Source organism: Cydia pomonella, chromosome 2 (genome assembly GCF_033807575.1).
Source record: "Cydia pomonella isolate Wapato2018A chromosome 2, ilCydPomo1, whole genome shotgun sequence".
NCBI lineage: Eukaryota > Metazoa > Arthropoda > Insecta > Lepidoptera > Tortricidae > Cydia > Cydia pomonella.
This window is the reverse complement of record NC_084704.1, coordinates 13,625,117-13,653,092: the sequence shown is the minus strand read 5'-3', so window position 1 is coordinate 13,653,092 and position 27,976 is coordinate 13,625,117. Positions and strand designations below refer to the sequence as shown.

Genomic DNA, 27,976 nt, shown 5'->3' with positions numbered 1-27,976 from the left:
AGAAATGTCGGTAATTCTTGACATGAGATAAAAGCACTGTCGGGCTTGCGTGACTATTGTCGTGTTTTGCGATTGGGCGGTCCTCATATTGGTTGCAGAGCTATACTATGCACGTACATTTAGCAAAGTCCCGCTCAAATACCAAAGATAATACTATTATTTATTATTTGCCATGGAGGAGAATATATAACTCATTATTTTTGGACAAATTAAATATTGCATACTTAATGTTAATATTTCTGTTAAAATAATATTTGGCTAAGAATATTTCCGATATAAAGTATAGACGATAAACATAACTAAGTATATTTTACACTTATATTAATTTACACTTGAATTAGGTAATCTAAATTAAGCAAGTTTCGAAGACTTACGAATGCAATAAAACATTTTATTTATTACTTATTTATTTAATCGTACCTTTTTATTGCCTAGCCTAGGGTAACGGACTCGGAGGCCAATTCGATCTAAGTTTTGGTAACATAATGATATCATTTTATTATCATTCACGCGTGCATTGGATACATTTCGGTAGTACAATTATGCCCATTTTGTTATCATTTGCGCGTGCATTTCGCTCGTAAATATTTGTACATGTATTGACGTGTGTGAGACTCGAGGGCTAATGATAACAAAACGATATCATTTTGACATCAAAATGTAGGTATGTTGGCCTCACGGTAATATAACCCTACCCACCCACAGAGAAGGAAATGAATTTTGTTCTATTACATGAAACCGCTCTAATATAGCTACTAAATATTTGATTTAAAAAACCGGTCTAGAGCATAGCTAAGTTGGGCTAAGCTCAATGTATACGTTTAATATTTCGTTTCATTCATATTAGCACATAGTACAGCCACAAGAGCGGGATGCATTCTTACTTCATGTGTCTCGCTCTAATAATAACTATGCGCTTGCTGTACATCATTAAAGCGAGACAGATGCATCGCGCTCCTAGTTGATCGGGTTTTGCCTCTCAACTTCTGACCTATGGGCTAAATTCATTGTGACAATTGTAGACTTTGGTGAAACAGAAAGAATATGTCAATATCAATTTTTCTTGACATATATTATGTCGCACTTGTCAGGTTGGTGAAACAGGGGCCTGGGGTAAAGAATCGAAATGAGCAATATTTTTACCTGATTAGAGCGGATGTACACTTCGCACATATATAAATTTTGTCATTCATGAAGACGCGTGCCTTGACTCGTATTGTTATGCGATTAAAGGTTAGACTTGACAAATCTGCGCGTCATCGTGAATGACACGAACAACCATATGCCGCTCAGAAACATAACATTATAATGCATATTGTACACACCTAATCTGCACCCCAAATCATAAATTAGGACCTAAGTTAACTTATACTATGTATAATAATTATACTTATAGACAGTTAATTAAAATACAAAAGTTTGTTGTATCTATGAGAAGTTTTATAGTTTTATGTTATGAAGGAAACCTATTCCGAAAATTTTCACCTACCAAATTTTGCTTCAAACAACGTTACATATTTAATCCTTTTTCCATCTACTTGAAAAACCACCCGCTTTTACACAATCGACGCCAAGAGTTTCCAACTATGTTCTGGGCATAGCAAGATAGTAAAGAGATGCGAAGATGATGATGAGATGTTTTTAGGGTTCCGTAGCCAAATGGCAAAAAACGGAACCCTTATAGATTCGTCATGTCCGTCTGTCTGTCCGATTATGTCACAGCCACTTTTTTCCGAAACTATAAGAGCTATACTGTTCAAACTTGGTTAGTAGATGTATTCTATGAACCGCATTAAGATGTTTACACAAAAATAGAAAAAAAACAATACATTTTGGGGGTTCCCCATACTTAGAACTGAAACTAAAAAATCTTTTACAGTACATATGGGGCTACTTTATAGCACTAGTGCGAGAAGTAGCATATTACGTTACTGTGTCGAACATTAAAAGGGCCATATGTACTGTAAAACGTTGTACGATACATGTGCGAATAGGTAATTCGCAACTCGTGTCGATTTAAAACACTCCCTTCGGTCGTGTTTTAATTTATCGCCACTCGTTTCGAATTTCCTATTTTTCGCACTTGTATCGTAATGTACTATTTTCATCAAACCCATACGTGTGGGGTATCTATGGATAGGTCTTCAAAAATAATATTGAGGTTTCTAATATCATTTTTTTCTAAAATGAATAGTTTGCGCGAGAGACACTTCCAAAGTGGTGAACTGTGTGTCCCCCCCCCCCGTAACTTCTAAAATAACAGAATGAAAAATCTAAAAAAAATATATGATATACATTGCCTTGCAAACTTCCACCGAAAATTGGTTTGAACGAGATCTAGTAAGTAGTTTTTTTTTTAAAACGTCATAAAATTAAAAAAAAAAATTTTTTTCATCAGACCCATACGTGTGGGGTATCTAGTAGGGATAGGTCTTCAAAAATGATATTTAGGTTTCTAATATCATTTTTTTTTGAACTGAATAGTTTGCGCGAGAGACACTTCCAAAGTGAAAAAAAGTGTGTCCCCCTCCCTGTAACTTCTAAAATAACGGAATGAAAAATCTAAAAAAAATATATGATATACATTACCATGCAAACTTCCAACGAAAATTGGTTTGAACCAGATCTAGTAAGTAGTTTTTTTAATACGTCATAAATGGTACGGAACCCTTCATGGGCGAGTCCGACTCGCACTTGGCCGCTTTTTGTACTTTTTACCACCACAACATTTTTAGGGGGACACGATTTTTTAATATTGTGGATGGCTTGGTGTATCGAGTTTTACAACTCCTGAACTTTTCGAGAAAACAAAGACGCCAATATGATCCATATGTGTCACAATGATTAGGGTGCTGCCTGGAAAATATTTACCTTTGATTTAAAAACTTTATTGAAAGAGTATTTAGACATAATCTTAGATATTGTAAACTTAATAGTACTCTTCTCACGTTTTAACACATCGGCAAGCACTTAGGTCTACCATTCACATCAATTTGTGTCTTTCATCGTATCGGCAATCACGTGACTAAACTTTCAATGTAACAGTCACTCTATAGGTACAGAGCAAACCCAGCCATCGTTTGCCGCAGACGTTCAGTTCAACATACAGAAAAAAAATTGTAACAAGAACAAAGAATTTGTGTAAGGACAAATATATATATAATTTTTAAAACAAGATTTATGTCCAATAAATCACATCAATATTGATATATTCGTGTAATAATGTTACACTACTTTGGTTCCCCGTTGTGCCAACTGTCAGTTTAAAGACAAATCCGCAGTTGGAGATGTCCGGTCGATGCAGGGACGGTTTCCGAAAACAAAATAAATAAAAATGTTGCTAAAGATTTATCAATTCAGTCAAGAGTGACAAAAGCTCTTACTATTAAAATACATTACTACTGTTACTTGTTAAATTGGGAATGTTGTGATGTTTTACATGACTTCTACGCTGCTACATCTACATATACAGAGACGTAGAACAAACAAAGCGCATATATACTATTCCCATTATTCATAATAAATATTATAGGGACATTCTTACACAAATTGACTACGTCACACGGTAAGCCAAGAAGGCTTGTGTTGTGGGTGCTCAGACCACGATATATATATTATACAAATACTTAAATACATTGAGAACATCCATGACTCGGGAACAAATATCTGTGCTCATCACACAAATAAATGCCCTTACCGGGATTCGAACCCAATACCATCGGCTTCATAAGCAGGGTCACTATCCACTAGGTCGTCAAACTTTACAAGTCTCAATGAGCTTTGATTTATATTATATCTCGTTCTTATAAATACATAAATCGAAATGACAGATAAAGACAAACGATTAATAGCTAATTGAGGCTTGTGCAGTTTATAAACAATGCCATGTGTGATTCGAAAAACTGTATGTGAAATAAAACGTAAAGTCGTAATTGTTTGAGGCGACTTATCTATTTGTACTTTGTCTAATTCATATAAATAGGTATTCAAGTGACAGTGACCTACGTTACGTGACAAAATAGATGAAGTTAACGGGGTGTGTTCACATGCGTTGCGTATATGAGTTGTACGTATTTGCAGTTTGTATGATAATTTTACTGTTATCTCTGTTTCAGACCAAACGAGCTGACATACTGTTATGGTAAGTATGATGTCTTGTTTACACCTACATTTGATGTCGGTATCGTGATATTAAAATTGTGTATGAATTATAATTAAGTGTGTGCTTGGACAAGCCGGAGCTTCTTGGGTCAGCTATTTCTTTGGGATTAAAAAAGAAGATTGTCCCAAATTGAATTGTAAAATATCTCTTTTAATATAGGTTGATGTCTCTTGAGGGTTGAGTCGGTATGACGTACCTGTTCCCTAGATACTTAGTAGACAACTTTCAATAAATTATTAATCATTATTAGTATATTATGGAAACGTGCGTTTAACGTTTATAAATTACAAAGGGATTGAAAATTTGAAACCAAGCCTACTATTTGCGAAAACCCAACTGAATTACGGTTTCAGCAATACTTGTGTGATACAGTAACACTTGTGTTACACTCGTAGGCGGTTTTACCTGAAGCTGTAGGTATCTAAATAAAGAGCTTGTCCAAAAACGGCACGCTCACATCGAGAGTTTAGTACGTGTTACACAGATCAAAGGAACGGAACGTAGTAAAAAAATCTCATACAAATTAAAAGCCTTACATATTTGGTTCATAAGAACACCATAATTTACCTCTGCAGAAATTCAAGTTCTGTTCGGATGGCGACTGCCCGCTGTGGGCGCTGGCGGCGCTGCACGCGCTCGGCGGCCTGCCTGCCGCCGTGTTCCGCGCGCTGCTGCAGCACATCGTGGACGAGCTGCCTGTGAGTACATTAGTCTTGCCCGCACTGCCCTGCCCTACTGTACATAATTAGTCATGTAGTTTTTGCTGTTCGTGAATTTTAGAGGACATAAAAAAGCAGTGAAAGCATTTTGTATGCAAGAAGTATTGCATCGAAGAAGTCTGAAATAAACTTAAAATATTGCTGTTCACACGGAATATCATATTTTAACATGGTTCAATTCAATTTTAAAAGACGCGACTATTAAATAAAGTAGCAAGTCTGTGTTTATGGAATAGAAATATATTCGCGGAAAGTGTATATTATATCCACATATAAATTCACCCTTTTTACCTAGTTAGAGTTTTATTACATATACATTCAATAATATAAATGTAAAAAATGTTTCTTTTGTGAATAAATATGTCTCAGAAGCATGTTGAAGAATAGACGCATTTAGTTACATGGAGGCGGAAAAACGTCCTTACCAATTTGACCACGCTTTTTGTGAGAAAATAGCATTTGGCTTTTTGTTATAACTAATCCACTATTCCTCGTCACAAGGTAATTTCATTGTGTATCTTATGAAGATTCATGACCTTCAGTGGAAAGTACTCCTACAATGCAGTTACATACTTACTTTGTACTTACAACTAATTTGAACTCCCGATTTTGTATATGTTTTTATACTACGTCGGTGGCAATCAAGCATAGGGCCCACTTGATGGTAAGCAGTCTCCGTAGCCTATGTACGCCTGCAACTCCAGAGGAGTTACATGCGCGTTGCCGACCCTAACACTCCGCACCCTCGTTGAGCTCTGGCAACCTTACTCATCGGCAGGAACACAGGAACACAACACTATGAGTAGGGTCTAGTGTTATTTGGCTGCTGTTTTCTGTAAGGTGGAGGTACTTCCCCAGTTGGGCTCTGCTCTAGATCTGGAATGACATCCGCTGTGCTGTGCCCTACCACATAAAGCGAGATGACATTCACAAAGCCCATACCTCTCTTTTGGACGTAGTTTAAGGACGTACCCGGGTCCCGGGTCCGGGGTATATATGATAAAGAAATACATTTTATGAAAGAATTTTCTAATGGTTATTAGAGCTCCGTACAAAACTTTGTTAACGCAGCACACTTCGGTCTTGCAAATCGATTAAATGCGTTTTTTTATCCTTGTCTTACTCGTAAACTTTAAAAAAACCCTATCCTATGTGATGCTGTCACTGTATGCACTATGTTACTTAACATGATTTTATGTTTTTAGGAAGATGGAATCATGGAAATATTAAAGGACACTAGTTTATGTAAGTAATATTTTTATAATACCTACCTGTTGCTTGTGGTTATGTTGAAAAAATATGATTCGATGTATATATACTTAATCACATAAAGAGGTAAATTATTGCCACCCGCATAACCAACTATGTATTCATAAGCTGAGTGACACTTTAATATAATGTATTATGTCTGTGTGCATATTACGAGTATAAATTATAAACAGGTTTATATGCCTACATATTTTGTATGAATGCAAGGAACATTAGTGACGACATGAGTTCGCCAAGTTGTAAACGCACAGTGGAACTTGGCACCTATTGTCATAAAACTAGGCTGTGCGAGTTAGTTCGGGTTTTACAAAGTTGCAGCGTCACTCTTGAAGGGACTAATTTATGCCTTGCGTCCTAGGTCTCTATCTGATATGCGTAAATCCATTACCTATGCGATTGAATTATCATTTGATTAAGCCAGATATCCCCCGATTCCCCTGAAACCTGCTATAATTAAAAACCTCATGGCATCTAGTTTCTTTGCTCCCCTGCCTGCAGAAGATTAGCATAGGTTTAATTTTAATTATTGATTTAAATAAGAAACAAATTACTTCTTTCTTTTCTCATAGCATGTTTTGGCGTTTGTAAAGTCTTTAATTTTGTGCTAACCCGTAATATGACTACCTTTGTATCCTGTCTGTGGAAACCTGTAATTGGCTTCCCTGATACATATTTATGTTAACCTAGTTTTAGTTTACTTAAGCTGTTGGTTTTCCGAATAAAATAAAATAAATATAAAACTTAATTATACGTTGATCCATAAATAGGTACAAAACAAGAAATATGCGAAGCTATTAATGAACTTAGATAATCATGTATCTAAGTTCATTAATAGCTACGCACATTTCGTTTAGAAATCTGGCGTAGAGTACTGACGTCACGTCTGATATGAAATATATAATGTGTTTGTCCACGTATACGTACGTACACGCGGTGTGGAGCCGTTAACCACGTATAGTACGATGAATTTTATCGACAAATCACCTCCCATACCTATGTTTTTTCTCAACCATTTTAAAAATGATCCCTTTCAAAGTTTTATGATGCCAAACACTACTACACTTGGTTAATCTACCGTTATCTGTCCATTTCCTATCGTACATTTAAAAAATAATGACATCAAAATACTAGCCCTAATTAAAACATTTCACAAGTTATACGAGTCCAAACAAGACCTTCATCGTTTTAACTAGGGCTATCATTTTGATGTCAAAAAAGTACAGGTCAACGACCTTGCATTCGAAAAAAAAGATAAAATGTAAAAGAAAGTAAATTTTTGAAGACAATTTTTATCTTTATTAATTCTCGAGTAATTGTGGAAAATTCTCTGTAACATTTATGCCGTTATTAATAAGCTATCGAATGATTACACTAGTTTACAAAGTTTTTGTCCTGTGAATGAAACGTTTTTTTTTCTTAACAATCGAGGTGCACTGAGTTTCAGAAAAATTATAAAAAAAATCTAATACGTCATGTTTCCAAGATATTTATTATTTTTGATAATTTTTTACAAAAAATAATGCTTACAAAAATATCAAACAAAAAATTTAAAGTGAATTATCTTAGCTTTTTTCTTGTATTTATTCGTGTCTGTATCTCTAATAACAGACCAGCAATAATCAGCTAATATGGCCTGGTCACAGTATCCTTGATAATTTTGCTCAAAAAATTTCAAATCCTGATGAAAACGCTCTCCATGTTCATCGCTGACTTGTCCGAGGTTCGCAGGGAAGAAATCGAGGTGCGAGTGAAGGAAATGAATTTTTAGAGACATGCTGACACCCATTCATTGAAAATTATGTAATAAATCAGCAACTAACTGTTGGTAATTTTCATTTTATTTTGTTGCCTAAAAATTCTTGAATAACAAGTCGTACTGATTTCCAAGCAGATCTCTCAATATCAGAAAGGCTGTTTTCAAATACCCCATCTTTTAAGAGTTTGTTGATTTGCGGTCCGATAAAAACCTGTAGTTGACTCTGTTCACCCAGCTCAGATCACCCGGGTCAATTAAGTAAACTAAAAATACACTTAGTTCACCTATGATTTTCTTGGGGGTATTAAGTAAACTTTAAGTATATTTGATTCCCCTTTGTTCACCTGAGGTGCACAAAGCTAACAGACAGTAAATTTAATGCACCTGTGACCAATTATGGGTGCATTAAGTATACTTTAATTTACTTTTTGTTTACTATGTTAACAAATTTAATGCATCAGTGACCCATTATGGGATTTATGTGGGTATAAAAAGTACGTTTAGTGTACAATACTGTAAATCTACTGTGGTGTACCTACCTAATTAGTAGTAGTAAAACACCTTATTGAACTGAATAATTTATAGTTAAAGAACTGTTTTTTCAAAAAACTTAAGGACTGTAGTTTCGGAGACAAGAAGACTTCAGCACAGAAGTGCCGCGACAGTATTTCACTTGTGAGATAAATTACCAGTCCCTCTCTAATGAATACCGCTTCAAAAATACGGGTAGTCTATTTCGCGGGCGATATCCTGGCGCGCCACTCCTGTTCTAGGCCGGAAGGTGGAGGAATGGTTATTTTTTACCCATATCTTAAATAACTTCTAAACTATTTATTTTTAATTTATAAAGAGATTCTCTTAATGAGTCCTTTCATTCAATATTTTAACACGATATTGTTTGCATAACTTTTTTTTTAATATTTAAGAGTAATTTATATACGTTTCATGGCCGTCTTTGGGTTACAGACTTAGGTACTTCAATATCTGTACCAAATGTTAACTGTAGTTATTAACTGGTTACATAGTTTCGGGACAAATAGGCTACAACTGGACAGATAGACGTATTTAACCGAGGTACAGAAGCCTAAAAATCGGTCAAATGCCTCTCGGGTGATGGATAGTTTTCGTATCTTCATAAGTGTCGCACGATATCAGAAAGACGGCAGGACCGACCTGGAATAGAACCGCTGCATACAGAACAACATGGAAATCCATGAAAGAGGCATATCTTCAGCAGTGGACGCATATATTCTGAGAAGAAGAGAGAATTTTAGCGTCGTAAAAGTCTACAAATCTGTGCTTTTAATTCTTTTGAATCTCTACAAAAAATGTTTTCTACTCAACAATAGATGCCGCTACATGTCATAATTGTACTTAAATATTTACATTTAAGAACGACGTTATTGTGACGTTAATGCCGTCGGTCTTACTCCATCATTTTATTAAAACGTATATAGATAAGTTATAACAAATTGTCTATGCATGAACAAAAATAGAGTTGTCACCTTCTATCAAAAATGACATTTTCAATCATTAGTGAACAATTTGCTAATACAGTCATGATATTTTGAATGTATAAATGAAAAAAATTAAATACCAAACCACGACTTCGTAAACATTGTGCCATTTATATTATAACTATAATAATAATCTTGAAACGCTGTGGCTACGTTCAAGAAGTCTAGCTAAAAAATCCGTCACTCTTCCCATCATCCCTGAGAATGTTGGGCTATATTGAAATTAGTTGATGTAGAACTAGCATGTTGACGCTGACAATAAGAGACCGACTGAGAATATCGTTGAGCGCGGCGTGCCTGTTGTGTTCAAAGGCGTCGTGGCGAGGACCTCGGGTGGTCGATCACGTCGGCGTCGACATCATTACCGCAGTGGCACCGAGTCGCAGGCAGATTGCAAAGCACTAAGTGTGATATTCGAAGAGAGTTTCAGTGTGTACAGACGGAAGAGCGTGTAACCAGACAGCAGATTCCTTGCTGCTAAGCGTCTGGCGTATGCAAAACCTGTGCTGCGTGATATAAATGTCGGAGAACGGCTGAATTGTGCCATAAATCGCTTTTAACAAGTGTATAATCACGCTATCTTTTACAAATAGAGCAAAATCAATCTTCAGACGAAAAGAAGCGGGAGAAGATGGCGTTAGTGGTGGTTCTTGGGATCAAATCAAACCCACTGGTTTGCTTAGGCTAAGTAATGTAACGTGTACTATGATTTTGTAATCAGTATTGTCCAGGAAAGACTGTGAGTTGAATATCGTTTTTCATTGAAAGCCCTCGTCATACACGATTGAAGGTTCTGATGTACTGTCTCTAGTATTTTGTAGTAGTATATACATATTCATTATTTTACCATAGAACAGTAACCATGAGCCTCTAAATAGAATGGTTTAACTGTTTAACTGCAAATTCTATTCTTTAATAAAATTAAACCTAAAATAAAATTTCAAATGTCCGTACTTATTATGTTTGTTTGAGAGGCAAGGCTGATCAAGTGTTTTTTTTATATATACTTTGTTTTACCCACTTACTTGATATAATGCTAGGTCTCGTAAAAGGCATCGACTGATCAGTACGCGTCAGACACTAGTTTGGATTTAAGTTTTTATTGAAACATTCGTCGCCAGTGGTTGCTTTTCATTTCTCATTCTCTGGAAGTGGGCCGTTGTTCTAAAAAGTGTACAGAAAATGATAAGTTTCTGCTTTAGAGCACTGTACTTTTTAAGTTCATCTTTTTGTACGATAAGCAATTAAAATTTGGTTTTAAATGGATTTGTCTCTCTCCATTCCATAAATACCGATATTTTTACCGAAATTGTTAATTGAAAGTACGCTACTGAAGTTTATTATTATTATTATTTAAACTTTATACCTACCTACCTATTATTTTAGTTTATACCTACTTAGCAGTATTTTGTGAAATGCACAAGTCTTTTAATGTCCTCAAATATGAAATGAAAATTAAAGTGTTGCTCCCAGATGCTCAAGCGCCGCAAATACTCGGCCTTACTCAAAGTCTATGAGTTTGCGCGGCGCTCTCGGTTGAGACTTTTGGTCCCTGGTCAGCCGACATGAAAGCATTTATGAGGGCACTGTCGGCGCGGCTTGTCGACACAATAGGGGACCCCAGGACTGGCGCGTACCTCTCTAAACGTATCTTCCTTGCGATACAGAGAGGTAACGCCGCCAGTTTCATGGGGTCCATGCCGCAGGCAGATTGATTGGACGGGGTGTTCTCTTTGTGATTGGGTTTTTTTATTATTTTGTAGGTAAGTATATTTTTATTTTTCCTTTGTTATTTTCTATACTTAGTTTCAACTTTAGTATTATTTATTTTTTTATTTAGGTTTTACGTTTTTATTGATTACAAAACTCATATAAGCATCATAGAAATAATATTACGCCATTCAATATTATTTATAAACGCGCTGCAAGGCTAAATTAGCTTTTTCATTTACGCTTTACATCCCCTTCGGCCGCGTATGTAACCGGAGTTTTGTAACCAGTTACCTAAGAAGAAAAAATTATCCTCATAGGATACTGGTATCCAAGTGATATATTTTTTTCCTTTCACGTAACCGAGTTACAACCTAGGAAAACTTCCTAATGATTACGAGTAAGTACTTTATATTCCTCGCAGGTAACTGCTTGAAAGGTATGGTATTATCAACCTCTTTTGATATCATGCACTCAACATTCTTTATATAACTGACGTTTTCATAACACCTAGCACGGTACTGCTACAACCTGAACGCACAAACTGAGACAGAATAGTATAGTACTGTTCTGTCTCAGCTTGTGCTGCCTACTATTCTGCCCCGCTGCTCTGCCCTCGAGTGAAACGGGCATAACTTTGCAACTCAAATATCATGAACTAAGCGTAATACTTTCTGTTACCCTGGTACTTTTCACTCTTTTCTCACCACGATATTCGTCACTTATTCCAGATGTCTTCAATTCCAAAAACAAAAATATGGTATAGGTCCTCGGTAAAGCATGGGTCCGGATGACTCATGGTTTCATAAGAGTATTATTTATTCCTTACTGGATACTAGTTACGAACAATCATACAGGTATCAGTAAAGGTAAAAATCCTATTACTTGGATACCGGTATCCTATGAGGATCATTTTTTATTTTTATGTAACTGGTTACAAAACTCCGGTTACATACGCGGCCGAAGGGTTTATTTACATCATAAACAAAAACCTCTTTGACATGCCAAGGTCCCGGGCGCAAGCAAGCTAATGTATACCTAACTTGTAAGTGTCAAGTTTATTTTGACAGTGTCTTATGACAGACGTTTTTAGTTGTCCCTGGCGATGTGGGGCTGTGGGCACGACTACAGTCAGAACAAGACAAGTCTGCAACGATTTTGATAGCACACGCAGAGCAAGTGTTATTTTTCTACGTCATAATTTCATAGATGTTTGACGTGCCCCTCCCCCGCAAAAATCAGTAGACTGTAACAGGCTTGTTTTGTACAGAAAATTCAGGCAAGGCGTCTCCAATTGTCAAATCCTCCAAGGTTAAAATCGACAATCTAGTCCAAACATCTTAGAAAGGCGTCATCATAGTCTATGAATAAAGCACTAAAAAATAAAAGTGACATTTGTCATTTTATATCGGGTATCATTTAAAATCATAAATTTATTTACAGAAAATAATTCTAAAAGAAAATCTACCAAACTAATTTACAATAAAAACCATAAATTCCCAAGATTTGATCAGTGTTCCGTCCTATTGACAAGGTTAGTTGACTTTTATTCTACTAAGATTGCATGCGTTTGCTGCTGTTGACTATAAGTATAGCGGACTAGCAGACCTGCGATAATTATTATTGTATTTCCAACTGACTTTTAAAAGGAGGAGGCTCTCCATCCGGCTGATTTTATTTAACGAGATAACGACAAACCCAAAAAGATAGAGTTATGATTTTAACAGTTTTTGTGTGTATGTCTTTGATGTGTCTAAAGAATAAATTACTCTTGATGAATTGGAGCTGCTCCTAAAAAACATTACACCGTCAATGTTTACTTATAAGTATTATGATGATAGCTTTATAGTCGTTCGTAAGATATTAGCATGCTGGTATAACCTGTAAAGTACTAATAGCAGAATAAGCAACCAATTGCCACCTAAAAACCACTATACTTATTCTTTACAAATAAATACTGTAGTTAGGTAGATACTTTGTTAATTATATTCCATATCTGATCATTAGATTTATTTGTTGAAAAAGAGGACCTGTTCTAGTGCTCATTAAGATCGTATAATGATCAACGGAACTCCATAATGAACCAATTTACCTATCCTAGTCATGTTTGGAACAATTGAAATAAGATGCACAAGTATATGTGAGTAATAAATGATTTCAAAGGTATTTTCACTACTCTTAAGTTATTATTATTATTATACTTGTTGTATTCCGAGGTTATAAGCATTATTTGTTATAAGTTAACTATAGTCGAGCACTAGCCAAAATGGCAATAAAGATCCATCCGTCCGTCCGTCCGCCCGTTCGTCCGTCCGTCCGTCCGTTCGTTCGTCGGCCGTCCGTCCGTCCGTCCGTTCCCAGCTGTCCGTCCTTTGTCTGTCCGTCCGTCCGTCCGTCCGTCTGTCTGTCTGTTTGTATGTTAGAGCCATTAGACTAGGAGTGTATATAGGTATAATAATGATAATGACATTTAGGATGTAGGTAGTAAAAACGTATAAGCTACTCTTTTTTACAGAGGCAACCAGGCGTACGGCCCGGCCCGTCCGATAGTTTAGTTTAGTTTATTCATATCACATACTTACAGGTTTCATTTTATTAAATTAGCTTAACCGTTATAAAACGATTGTTTAGATACTTATGCAAAGTAAGTTCCAGAAGAAGAAAATGAAAAATGAATTACTAGTTTTGAATTTTGACAAAGTATGTATTTATATAAGCACCAGGTTTTAGTAATGTTACAGCAAGTCGGCAATGTACGACGGTCGCTTAGCTTACGAGTAGTTGCTGGTGATTCTACCCACAAAACTGCAAATCCCGGGTTCGATTCCCGATAAGGGCATTTATTAGCATGATGAACACGGATATCTTTATTTGTTTATGTAAGCCCATACAAGCTTTTATTTAACTTGCTCTGTTAGTATGTAAGTTTGTTAGTTAGGGTGGGTCAAATCTTGGAAACTAAAATTGACCCACTTCCCGATTCCCGATTAAGCTGAAGATTTGCATACATAATAACATATAAGTCGGGTGACAATGCAATATTATGGTACCATCGAGCTGATCTGATGACGGATACAGGAGGTGGCCATAGAAACTCTGTGATGAAACAACGGAACTATATTGTGTTTGGGGTTTTTAGAATTATCTCGATGAGTATTTAGTTACCTATGGTAAGAAAAGTACAGTCAGCGACAAAGGTTTGTACCCAAAAAAGATAAAAACTTTTTTTTTGGCAAAAACTTACCTATTTATAAAACAGTTTCGTTACTTATATACTGACAGACAACACATACAGCTTAATAAATCGTTGAAGTTAAAACTATGAAATTTAAAACATTACATATATAGTACAAATGGTGTAGAGGTGCCCTAAGGTAGGATTTTCTGAAATTTAACCCTTAAGGGGTAAGAAGGGGCTTAAAGTTATTTAAGTTATCTTTAATTATGTGAGTGTATTTTTCAGTTAAAATATAAGTGATTGTGACTGATTGTTTTTTATTTTCATAACTGCAAATCTGCTTTCAACTGGCCTGGATATACAAGGAGACAAATCATGAATGGACCAGAGCAACCATGTTGAGCTACCTTCTTATAATAATTAAGAAGTGGAGGGCGATCCTTATTTTAACAGTCGGAAACTTATGCCTGACGAAACCGAGACGTTATATAAAATGCATTTATGGTAAGATATTGTGTATACATAGAAATGTATATTCCCAATTATTTCCAAATCAGTTCTACTGATCTAGTTGCAGTTATATGTAAAGCATTTGTGATACACCAGCGATGGTATATCATATGAATTTATCCTCGAAAAGTCTCGATTTTCTCATTATGTAAACGCAACCCACTGAGTGATTAACCTTGATACTTTTTTATTTGTTTTGAAATTCGACCAACATTTGTAATAGTGTCATATGATTAAATAAATGAATAAATTACAAATATACTGATATCCCAAGAAACAGAAAAAAGAATCGCATAATATTGCCGAGTTATGTCTGTGGGTTAGCTTAGAGAAGAACCACTAATTACGAGTACATACTCGTATTACCAATACTCTGTATATGAAGTAGGCGAGCCTGGCTTCGAATCCTCGTACGGGAATTTAATTGATATGTTTTTTGCAAATACCTTGGTAACCTTTTTGTTACGATGTGAGAACTGTTACCTAAAATTAATGTAAGTACTTTTGTCAAGGTAGAGAACTATAGTACAATGGCTACAAATATACATAAATAGTTGGTACTAAATATGAGTCGTGCGTAACAGAAATAAAATATTTTTTGTCATATTCCCCTATAGGTACTAGGAAACTTTAATGTGTAACTCATCATCCCTTAATGTGTGTTTTTTTTTTTGCATTGCTTAGACGAAAAGCTCTTCATTAGTTTGGGTACGGCGGTGATCAGGTATCATCGGAGCGATGTTGTCAAATTGAAACGGAGATAATTTATAATTATATTGGTGACAATATTGGCTTGTTTTTATTTTGTAAGTAGGTGTGTAGTTTTAACCTAAATACTTATTTAAATAATCTTCAGAGTGGTACTGTCAGCATCTATCATAGTGGATAAAACAACGCGCCAAAAGTATCTGCCACCATCGAACACTTTTCCAATATATCTGTACAGTTCGCGTTCAAAAGTATTTTGTCGCAGTTGATTTTTTAGGGTTCCGTACCCAAAGGGTAAAGCGGGACCCTATTACTTAGACTCCGCTGTCCGGCCGTCCGTCCGTCTGTTCGTCCGTCCGTCCGTCCGTCTGTCCGTCCGTCCGCCCGTCTGTCCGTCCGTCCGTCCGTCCACCTGTGCGTCCTTCCGTCCGCCCGTCCGTCTGTCCGTCCGTCCGTCTGTCCGTCTGTCCGTCCGTGCGTCTGTCTGTCTGTCCGTCCGTCCGTCTGTCACCAGGCTGTATCTCACGAACCGTGATAGTGAGAAAGTTGAAATTTGCACAGATAATGTATTTCTGTTGCCGCTATAGCAACATATACCTACTAAAAAACAAAATTAAATAAATATTTAAGGGGCCTCCCATACAACAAACATATTTTTTTACCGTTTTATAGATAATTGTACGGAACCCTTCGTAGAGTCCAACCCGCACTTGGCCGGTTTTTTGTGTATAGAGACGTATCTCTTTAGGTTAAGTTATATGTAAAGCATTTGTGATACACCAGCGATGGTTCTTAGATGGTTGTGAGGTGACATTGTTGTAATTATCACTGTCTTTTTTTAAATTTAAACTTATAGTACTTAGTATTAGCTTCTTAAAGACTACACATGCGTAGGCATGTATGTCCAATGTGTGTATGAATGTATGTAGAATGATAGCTACTTTTGATGCTGACTATACGTATAAGTAGCGGCTGTATCTAATAAGTGTAATGTTAAATGTAAATCCCTACTAATATTATAAATGCGATTAGTATCTAACTCAAATGAAGTTCAATTCAGGGAGTCCTCGGAGATAGGATGTAGGTTAGTTTTATCCTGAAATCCTGTCTACAGGAGATGAGAAGGGAATATTGGATCGCGTACGCAATACATATTTTTAACTAACTACCTCTTAGCCAATTTGAAACATTGCAAAAAAACCCTTTCATTATAATAAGTACCTAATTATGTTACTAATAAATAAATAAATAAATAAATAAATAAATAAATAAATATTATAGGACATTATTACACAAATTGACTAAGTCCCTCAGTAAGCTCAATAAGGCTTGTGTTGTAGGTACCTAGGCTTGTGTTGTAGGTACTAATTAAGCCTTATTTATATCTATTGATTTTGTATCATAATGTAAAGCGAAGTATTTGCCGTGCACGTAGGTATGTACGAGTATGGAATCATATCGTTAAGTATGTATGTGTGTTCGTATATTACATGTGACGAAGATGTTGATATTTGTAAGAAGGATCCCTACAAACTACTTTAAACTGAGACAAAGACAAAGCCTAATTTAAGCCTAAGCGACCCTATCTAAGAAGTAGGCGGTCCCAGGTTCGAATCCTGGTAAGAAAATATAGATGTTACAATCCACTTACTGCACCACTTAGCAGAATTGAAACTAAGATAACTGTTTGTAGCCTTTTGGATAGAAACCCTGGCTAAGAAAAAAGCGACTCTGGGTTCGAATCCTTGTTAGAAAACTAATTTATATGTGGAGACTTGAGAGGTTTTTATTGGACGTACTTTCGCCACTCTTAGAAATTAAATGAACTTCTTAAATTTAATCAGTGTGAATAAAAAAGTATACATAATATATACTGAATAGGCATTCTTCGCAAACTGAATAGAATTGACCAGAATAGGTTTTACTGATCATGTAAACTTGACAAAGTTATCTTATTAAACACGTCCATATGTTGCTTATGCATGTATGTATGTAGTTGCGCTTTTGATTTAACTCCCGTCTTCCATTACGATGGTACAAAATACAAACGGTAAGCTTTACATAATATGGATACCCGTTATCAAAATTCTAAATAGCCCCACAAGCGGGTTGGTATAATAGCATTTTGCGAGTCGCATTCCAAGTTACAGTGGTATATAGGTATACAAGGAAACAATACCAAAGGTATTAGATGTAAAAATATATATTAGGGCATTACCTTACAACTTCCTAAAGTGGAGATGAGTTTGTTCTTGTCGATCACACGGTCTCAAGTATCATTGTGTTGGTAATCCATTTCCCGCCCAGGAGCCTAAAGTATAATTGAGTGCTAGTCAAAGTTTAGAACTCAGAATTAAAAAAGGTTTCTTTCTCTCGAAAAGGCGTCGCCATTGTTTAATATCTATTTCATTTTGTTTATTTTTTTACGATAATCTACACACTTCTACCATTCTTACTATATATATTATAAATATTATAAATGCGATAATAACTCATATCACTCGTCTTGCTTATGGAAAAAATCCAGAAAGCGTTTCTGCGATTCTTATATAAAAAGGTTTACGGGTATTACCCATATTTGTACCCATCAAAGTTCTTGCTTGGCGTTTTAGGGTTTAATTCCTTAGAGGTGAGACGTAACTACGGGCTATTGACTACTGTATGTAACGTCTTACGGTGGAACTCGGACTGGCCTGAACTGGTTGCACAGCTCGTACGCCTGTTCGTTCCATCTGTGGCTAAGGCCCAATTTAATTTCCGACCACGAATTCGTCACCTATTAGCGGTGCCTAAAACACGCACTATGTCCCATGGCAAATCACCACTTGTCCGCGCTCTACAATATATCGCGCTCCTCGCATCAGCACCGGAATGTAATGTATTTGCAAGTAGTAGGATGGATATGTGTAAAGAATGTATGAAGTTCTGTGAGACGATGGATAAGCGAGAATCTTCTGTTTTTTATTTGTTTTTCTTTCTTACATTTGTTCTCTTTTTCCATTCTAGACTGTATCATGTACCTAGTTTGTATACATACTGTCTATTAAAAATTTCACAGTGTATTAGTTTGCTGTAATGCTGTGTAAATTTATTGAATCAATAAAATAAAAAATAAACTCTGTGTAAAATTTGGTATGGAGATTGTTTCAGAGCCGGGGAAGGACATCAGGATAGTTTCTATGATTCATCATCATTCTACGTCTACGCGGACGAAGTCGAGGGCAGAAACTAGTACTTAAATAAATGCAATATAAATAATATTACTTAATTAAGAGGGTAACATAAATAATAACTAGACTTCGATAGGTACCTAAAACAGTTTTATATTAAATCAGGTTTCGTTGGAGGAAGAGTCCGAATTTTGAGCAACGATGCTATGCGAGAAGTCGCGCAAAACAACGCGAGTTGCGTATCCTGTACTGGAGGCCAAGACCCACGGTGCTGCTGATTTACAAAGTTAGTATATTTTACTCTGCACCCTACCGGCAGATCATTAATAAATTCGAAAGCGAGATAAACAATTGTAATTTACAAGATTCGATAACCAGAGACGCTAGTATTATATCCTAATGGACATCTATCATTTGTAAATATTACTTGTTATATATAATGACCCAAAACTTATATGTACTTGTATGTATATAAACATGATAACTTAAATATATATTGTATAATACTTGCAGTGAAAATTTGTGTAATGATATGCAAACGAAACCAGAGGAATTAAGTGTTCAGCGGAACTGCTCCTGAAAAAAAGATTGCTGTCATAAGGTATGTTTATTAATAAATATGTACATATTGTGGTACCTAATAGGTAATATTACCGTGCTACATCACTCGTTCTCTAATCTCAAAGTTAAATGGACCCCATTCCATGTAGGCAGACATTCATATTTAATAACGTTTATATAAATCAAATGTTTGCGTTCTTAACATTTCATAACATACCAACGAAATTAAAAATTATTATTAAACAGAAACGTTTCACATAAGGCAGTATTTTTTCTCTTAAGTAACTTTTTAATTCTAAGACGAAGAGGCAGTCTTAGAATTCGGTTCAACTATATGTAGTCGTATGGCGCAAACACATACAATATGTATTTTTATTTTATATTTCATTGAAATAAACGATCCGTTTAATTATATTATGTACTCATAGAGGTAGACATTAATATTTCATACAAAAAAAAGTTGACCAGTTAAAAATTGGGCCCGAAAATGCGAAAAGTTATTTTTTTTAATTGTAAATCAAGATGACAGAATATCCAAAAGTATGCCACGGTTTTAAGATGATTGTTATAAAATCAAGAAAAACAAATATAATGTGATGTACTTGTGTACATATTGTAATAAATAAATGAACGTGGAGATCTACTGAAAGTCTTTCCCGAGGGCCTCCATGACGACACGTTGTGCCCTCCCATTGCGACCAGGCCCACATATATCGACAAGGAGCCGTTTTGCCTTGTGGTACGTAATTACTGATATTTAAATGAATTTGGACTTATTGTGTTTTACGCTGTTGAATTTCGGTAAAGGTCAATGTCGGGAAGTCCATCTATAAGAGAAGACAGTCTGACAAGCTCTTTCGTCGCTTTTAACTCCCTTTAATTTTACACTCACTGAAGCGATCAGGTCTAGCGAGTAGCAGTCTAAAATGATCGCCGACTGCGTTGAGTTTTGCGCATGCCACAGACTGTATTTTTCAGTTTATAATTTATATTATACTACTTACTATGTCGACTTACTACTGTGACTACTTAATAAAAAAAAACACAAATCAAAATATTTAATAATATGATTTGATTTGTTCCCAAAGTTGTAGGTATTATGACTGTGTGTTACTTTATTTTATGTAGGTACGTATTGTATGTGTTTGTGTACAGTCATAGTTCGGTACACCATACTAAATATATGGTGTACCGAACTATTTGGCTACTTTGACTGCTACGAAGTATTTGACGCTGACTGTACATGGTTGAAAATAAATAATTTGAAATTAAAATATTTAGAGAGCACTAAATTTGAAACGCTTGTTTCATGTATAAAAAATAAATTAAGTAGGGTGACTGCTATAGTTATTGGCCACTACATAGGAATTGGCCACTCATAACAATAAGACTTCAATTGGCTTCTTTCTTCCTGATTTGTTAGGAGTGGCCAATAACTATAGCAGTCACCCTAGGTAAGCGTAGCCAAAACTAAAACGCACAATTTCTTTTTCAGAGATGCGGGTATCTACTTTCAATATGTGTGACCAGCCTATAAGATCGAACCTGAAGCAAACAAGACAATTTACCCTTAAATGTATTAGTATAAGTTTGCCTATTTATTATTAATTCTCCATATTGCCTAATAAAACAACTATATTGTGCATTAGAAGACAGTATCATCCGGACATGGTATATCAGAATGTTACGTTCTGTGGATATACTCTGTTCTAATGCACAGACATTTTTATTGTGTGATTAATTCATGGGATCCATAAATTGAGACTATGACGATTGCCCATGGTATGTGTTTAGTAGTAGTAGTAGTAAGAAAAGCATTCCTTTTTACCAATTTGAGAAAGGCCCTTTTTTCTTGTATCGTCCTCATATATATTATGTCAACCTTAAACTTGTATGTAGTATTAAAGTCACTTCTAGGCTAAGTCTAAGCGACCCTATCTAAGAAGTAGGCGGTCCCAGGTTCGAATCCTGGTAAGAAAATATAGATGTTACAATCCACTTACTGCACCACTTAGCAGAATTGAAACTAAGATAACTGTTTGTAGCCTTTTGGATAGAAACCCTGGCTAAGAAAAAAGCGACTCTGGGTTCGAATCCTTGTTAGAAAACTAATTTATATGTGGAGACTTGAGAGGTTTTTATTGGACGTACTTTCGCCACTCTTAGAAATTAAATGAACTTCTTAAATTTAATCAGTGTGAATAAAAAAGTATACATAATATATACTGAATAGGCATTCTTCGCAAACTGAATAGAATTGACCAGAATAGGTTTTACTGATCATGTAAACTTGACAAAGTTATCTTATTAAACACGTCCATATGTTGCTTATGCATGTATGTATGTAGTTGCGCTTTTGATTTAACTCCCGTCTTCCATTACGATGGTACAAAATACAAACGGTAAGCTTTACATAATATGGATACCCGTTATCAAAATTCTAAATAGCCCCACAAGCGGGTTGGTATAATAGCATTTTGCGAGTCGCATTCCAAGTTACAGTGGTATATAGGTATACAAGGAAACAATACCAAAGGTATTAGATGTAAAAATATATATTAGGGCATTACCTTACAACTTCCTAAAGTGGAGATGAGTTTGTTCTTGTCGATCACACGGTCTCAAGTATCATTGTGTTGGTAATCCATTTCCCGCCCAGGAGCCTAAAGTATAATTGAGTGCTAGTCAAAGTTTAGAACTCAGAATTAAAAAAGGTTTCTTTCTCTCGAAAAGGCGTCGCCATTGTTTAATATCTATTTCATTTTGTTTATTTTTTTACGATAATCTACACACTTCTACCATTCTTACTATATATATTATAAATATTATAAATGCGATAATAACTCATATCACTCGTCTTGCTTATGGAAAAAATCCAGAAAGCGTTTCTGCGATTCTTATATAAAAAGGTTTACGGGTATTACCCATATTTGTACCCATCAAAGTTCTTGCTTGGCGTTTTAGGGTTTAATTCCTTAGAGGTGAGACGTAACTACGGGCTATTGACTACTGTATGTAACGTCTTACGGTGGAACTCGGACTGGCCTGAACTGGTTGCACAGCTCGTACGCCTGTTCGTTCCATCTGTGGCTAAGGCCCAATTTAATTTCCGACCACGAATTCGTCACCTATTAGCGGTGCCTAAAACACGCACTATGTCCCATGGCAAATCACCACTTGTCCGCGCTCTACAATATATCGCGCTCCTCGCATCAGCACCGGAATGTAATGTATTTGCAAGTAGTAGGATGGATATGTGTAAAGAATGTATGAAGTTCTGTGAGACGATGGATAAGCGAGAATCTTCTGTTTTTTATTTGTTTTTCTTTCTTACATTTGTTCTCTTTTTCCATTCTAGACTGTATCATGTACCTAGTTTGTATACATACTGTCTATTAAAAATTTCACAGTGTATTAGTTTGCTGTAATGCTGTGTAAATTTATTGAATCAATAAAATAAAAAATAAACTCTGTGTAAAATTTGGTATGGAGATTGTTTCAGAGCCGGGGAAGGACATCAGGATAGTTTCTATGATTCATCATCATTCTACGTCTACGCGGACGAAGTCGAGGGCAGAAACTAGTACTTAAATAAATGCAATATAAATAATATTACTTAATTAAGAGGGTAACATAAATAATAACTAGACTTCGATAGGTACCTAAAACAGTTTTATATTAAATCAGGTTTCGTTGGAGGAAGAGTCCGAATTTTGAGCAACGATGCTATGCGAGAAGTCGCGCAAAACAACGCGAGTTGCGTATCCTGTACTGGAGGCCAAGACCCACGGTGCTGCTGATTTACAAAGTTAGTATATTTTACTCTGCACCCTACCGGCAGATCATTAATAAATTCGAAAGCGAGATAAACAATTGTAATTTACAAGATTCGATAACCAGAGACGCTAGTATTATATCCTAATGGACATCTATCATTTGTAAATATTACTTGTTATATATAATGACCCAAAACTTATATGTACTTGTATGTATATAAACATGATAACTTAAATATATATTGTATAATACTTGCAGTGAAAATTTGTGTAATGATATGCAAACGAAACCAGAGGAATTAAGTGTTCAGCGGAACTGCTCCTGAAAAAAAGATTGCTGTCATAAGGTATGTTTATTAATAAATATGTACATATTGTGGTACCTAATAGGTAATATTACCGTGCTACATCACTCGTTCTCTAATCTCAAAGTTAAATGGACCCCATTCCATGTAGGCAGACATTCATATTTAATAACGTTTATATAAATCAAATGTTTGCGTTCTTAACATTTCATAACATACCAACGAAATTAAAAATTATTATTAAACAGAAACGTTTCACATAAGGCAGTATTTTTTCTCTTAAGTAACTTTTTAATTTATTAGATACTTTCTTATTAAGTACTTTATTGTGCAACCAGGACTCTTAGCGTCTAAGACGAAGAGGCAGTCTTAGAATTCGGTTCAACTATATGTAGTCGTATGGCGCAAACACATACAATATGTATTTTTATTTTATATTTCATTGAAATAAACGATCCGTTTAATTATATTATGTACTCATAGAGGTAGACATTAATATTTCATACAAAAAAAAGTTGACCAGTTAAAAATTGGGCCCGAAAATGCGAAAAGTTATTTTTTTTAATTGTAAATCAAGATGACAGAATATCCAAAAGTATGCCACGGTTTTAAGATGATTGTTATAAAATCAAGAAAAACAAATATAATGTGATGTACTTGTGTACATATTGTAATAAATAAATGAACGTGGAGATCTACTGAAAGTCTTTCCCGAGGGCCTCCATGACGACACGTTGTGCCCTCCCATTGCGACCAGGCCCACATATATCGACAAGGAGCCGTTTTGCCTTGTGGTACGTAATTACTGATATTTAAATGAATTTGGACTTATTGTGTTTTACGCTGTTGAATTTCGGTAAAGGTCAATGTCGGGAAGTCCATCTATAAGAGAAGACAGTCTGACAAGCTCTTTCGTCGCTTTTAACTCCCTTTAATTTTACACTCACTGAAGCGATCAGGTCTAGCGAGTAGCAGTCTAAAATGATCGCCGACTGCGTTGAGTTTTGCGCATGCCACAGACTGTATTTTTCAGTTTATAATTTATATTATACTACTTACTATGTCGACTTACTACTGTGACTACTTAATAAAAAAAAACACAAATCAAAATATTTAATAATATGATTTGATTTGTTCCCAAAGTTGTAGGTATTATGACTGTGTGTTACTTTATTTTATGTAGGTACGTATTGTATGTGTTTGTGTACAGTCATAGTTCGGTACACCATACTAAATATATGGTGTACCGAACTATTTGGCTACTTTGACTGCTACGAAGTATTTGACGCTGACTGTACATGGTTGAAAATAAATAATTTGAAATTAAAATATTTAGAGAGCACTAAATTTGAAACGCTTGTTTCATGTATAAAAAATAAATTAAGTAGGGTGACTGCTATAGTTATTGGCCACTACATAGGAATTGGCCACTCATAACAATAAGACTTCAATTGGCTTCTTTCTTCCTGATTTGTTAGGAGTGGCCAATAACTATAGCAGTCACCCTAGGTAAGCGTAGCCAAAACTAAAACGCACAATTTCTGTTTCAGAGATGCGGGTATCTACTTTCAATATGTGTGACCAGCCTATAAGATCGAACCTGAAGCAAACAAGACAATTTACCCTTAAATGTATTAGTATAAGTTTGCCTATTTATTATTAATTCTCCATATTGCCTAATAAAACAACTATATTGTGCATTAGAAGACAGTATCATCCGGACATGGTATATCAGAATGTTACGTTCTGTGGATATACTCTGTTCTAATGCACAGACATTTTTATTGTGTGATTAATTCATGGGATCCATAAATTGAGACTATGACGATTGCCCATGGTATGTGTTTAGTAGTAGTAGTAGTAAGAAAAGCATTCCTTTTTACCAATTTGAGAAAGGCCCTTTTTTCTTGTATCGTCCTCATATATATTATGTCAACCTTAAACTTGTATGTAGTATTAAAGTCACTTCTAGGGTACTTTTGAGGGTTTAATTCTACTTACTTACATGACATGACAATAGGGTTAGTGGAAGAAATAAGATGTAGACGAGTGCATGCTATAATAGCGTAAATTAAGTATCTATAAGTATTACTCATTAAGTATTAGACCTATATAGATGAGCCTTTCAGCTTTTTTTGGACAACATTTGTAACACTTGATGAGGTTATTGTACATTTTTTTTTTCCTTTGCTACTATCTACTCAGGTTGCATTTTTTTGTGATCCAAGCTTGCCTTTTGGAGTGAAACATAATGGCGAAAAGATGAATGTAAATATTGTTGTCCATTGATAACGTTCTCTGCAGATTTTGACGGCGAAATTAATAACACTGTCAATAACTATATACTTATTTTATTATTCATATTTTAAAGGGACTCTTATTATAAAAGTATGATACAAATTTCGGATCGGCAATCCAGAGGTGTGGGTTCGAGTCCCACGATGGCCACAGTTCATCATCACAGTTCATTTATTACATTGTGATTGACATCTGTATATACAATTCATAAAGTATACCATTTTAATATTTGCTGCCCACCTTATTAAATTTTAGAGAAGAAGAAACAATATACGAGAAGTTCTGTACTAAGTGCATAAATACCAACATAATGACAATATTGTGTAATAATTCTATCTATTTTTGTTAAGTACCTACGTTATAATGTATAGTTTTTATTTTATTTATTGATTAATTAGTCACCTTAGGATGTCGTTATAGGTACTTGCTAAGCTATAGGTTTAGCTTGTAAGACTCCAGGAACATCATTATTAAGATGTAACTCGTTTGTAACTACAGGATCTACAATAGCGTCTCATAAGTGTGAAGTATTATTTTCATTTCCGATATAAGGAGCTCTAAAAGACTTTTTAACGCCTGTTTAGACCCAGAAAACGCAAATAGCAGCTGCTTATTGCGTGTATGGATGTTAAGGTTGTACGATTCACTTTAAGCTGTAACACTAACTTCTTACAAGTAGCATGCATTATAGCGACCAATATAGCTACCTGTGGCTCGGTGAACCTCTTAAACACTTTTATGTCAACTGTACCTGTAGGCTAAGACTACGAGTATGTAGCTATTCTAGAGCTGTTTTATGTCTATATTAGGTTCGGCTTTCCGTCTGTCTGTCTCTCTCTCTCTCTGTTACCATCACGCTTAAACCGCTTTAGATAAAATTTGTTCTGGAGGTAGTTTGAGGCCCGAGGAAGATAATAGGATAGTTTTTATCAATCATCATCATCATCCCACGCAGACGAAGTCGCAGGTAGAAGATGGTTAACTATAATAATGGATTGGATAACAATGCGTACGGTTACAGATAACTTCTTGGTACGTTTTTGGTGACCGTAAAAAATAACTAGGTAGTATTACATTAGCAGCATGCAGAGGCCTTGGAAATTGCACTTAAAATGTAATACTTATATAAGCTGTATATAATGTAAAATAAATACGAGTATATCGATCACTTATAGACAGGAAGGAAACTTATCGTAAGGAAATGTGATGCAGTCGGCGAGACAATACAAAGTCGTATAGATAATATAATATATTAATGTAAAAGGCTGAAAGAGAATAGGTAAACTGATTGGTAATGTAATTGATGATTCGACCAAGAAGAAAATGAATGACTGAGATGTCTAGTAACCGAAGTCTGAAAGCGATACTAAGGGCCAGTCGCACCAACCGCAATTAGCGGACTGATTAACGTCACTCACCGGTGACATGAAATTTCCTAAAAAATAAATTTAAGTAGTGAAAGCTTTAACTGTGACAAATGGTCTGTGTACGTGAGATATGCAAACGGATGACAAACTGCTATAATAGTACGGGCACGTCTGAAAATATCGATACAAAAAAAGTGCCAAAAATATGTGTACACGACTTTATTGCCCATATATTAAGGTGGTGTATATTTCAGACGTACGTTACTGTACGTCCTATTATTAGAGTGGAACCAAGGGCAAGATTTTTAAACTCTTTTTTATTTAGTTTACATAGTAGCGTTACAAAATCGTTTATATAAGGTATAATTATGGTAAAAGGGAATGCACTATTATATTTCTAAAGTCGTCGTTACTAGTCGTGCCCACAGCGTCGTGGCGCTGTGGGCACGACGAGCGACGACGCCTTTAGGTGTTATTGGCGTTCAAAGGGTTAAAAAAATCAGAATGATGTGCCTACCGCGAAAATCAAAATTTTGCTATCCGTCTATCACTCTTGCATAAACGAGCGATACAATGGCGGATAGAGAAATTTCGATTTTCGCGGTAGACCTCGATGGTCTACCGTGAAAATCGTTTTTGGTGACCATAAACAACGCATTAAGCAACAAAGCCGTAATATTAACCCCCTTAGTACATTAACCTTACGTCTATGGACGGTAGAGAACTCGATACTTACGTCCGAAGTACGTATCGGGTCTACGTTGGTCAATTTAGATATATACTAATAGTCGCGTGTCACCATGAGGTATACGGCCGTTTCCGATTAGCGTTTTATACAAGCGAACGTGTACGCGCGCGTAAGCTGGTATAGACTAAATGTAGGTAAAAGTAACGCGCGCGTATGCCCGTAAAAAGCAAATGCAGGGAAATGTAACGCGCGTATAAGCTCGTATCGCTGTAAGGGCCGTAT

At 35.6% G+C, this 27,976-nt stretch overlaps 1 protein-coding gene and 3 long non-coding RNA genes across 8 annotated transcripts in view; all 4 read left to right on the top strand.

Moving 5' to 3' along the window:
- The window catches only part of LOC133534439 (putative peptidyl-prolyl cis-trans isomerase dodo), a 380,955-nt gene that overhangs the window by 33,069 nt on the left and 319,910 nt on the right, over positions 1-27,976 (top strand). For all 3 annotated transcript variants that reach the window (XM_061873558.1, XM_061873559.1, XM_061873557.1), the window contains exons 2-4: positions 4,116-4,141; positions 4,738-4,860; positions 6,087-6,126. In XM_061873558.1, the coding sequence (XP_061729542.1) occupies positions 4,139-4,141; positions 4,738-4,860; positions 6,087-6,126 (166 nt within the window). In that variant the 5' untranslated portion in view covers positions 4,116-4,138. The remainder of the gene's footprint in view (positions 1-4,115; positions 4,142-4,737; positions 4,861-6,086; positions 6,127-27,976) is intronic.
- Positions 1-27,976, top strand: part of LOC133534444 (uncharacterized) — a 123,164-nt gene that overhangs the window by 52,269 nt on the left and 42,919 nt on the right. The window lies entirely within an intron of this gene.
- On the top strand, positions 11,552-21,001 carry LOC133534442 (uncharacterized). 3 transcript variants are annotated; one of them, XR_009802029.1, is made up of 5 exons: positions 11,552-12,667; positions 14,677-14,815; positions 18,865-18,985; positions 19,213-19,300; positions 20,756-21,001. It is a non-coding gene; the product is annotated as an uncharacterized LOC133534442 (long non-coding RNA). The 3 variants fall into 3 exon arrangements; XR_009802028.1 differs by having other exon boundaries at positions 18,680-18,985; XR_009802027.1 differs by having other exon boundaries at positions 18,670-18,985.
- LOC133534443 (uncharacterized) lies at positions 21,186-25,137 on the top strand. The gene is made up of 3 exons (XR_009802030.1): positions 21,186-23,068; positions 23,296-23,383; positions 24,892-25,137. It is a non-coding gene; the product is annotated as an uncharacterized LOC133534443 (long non-coding RNA).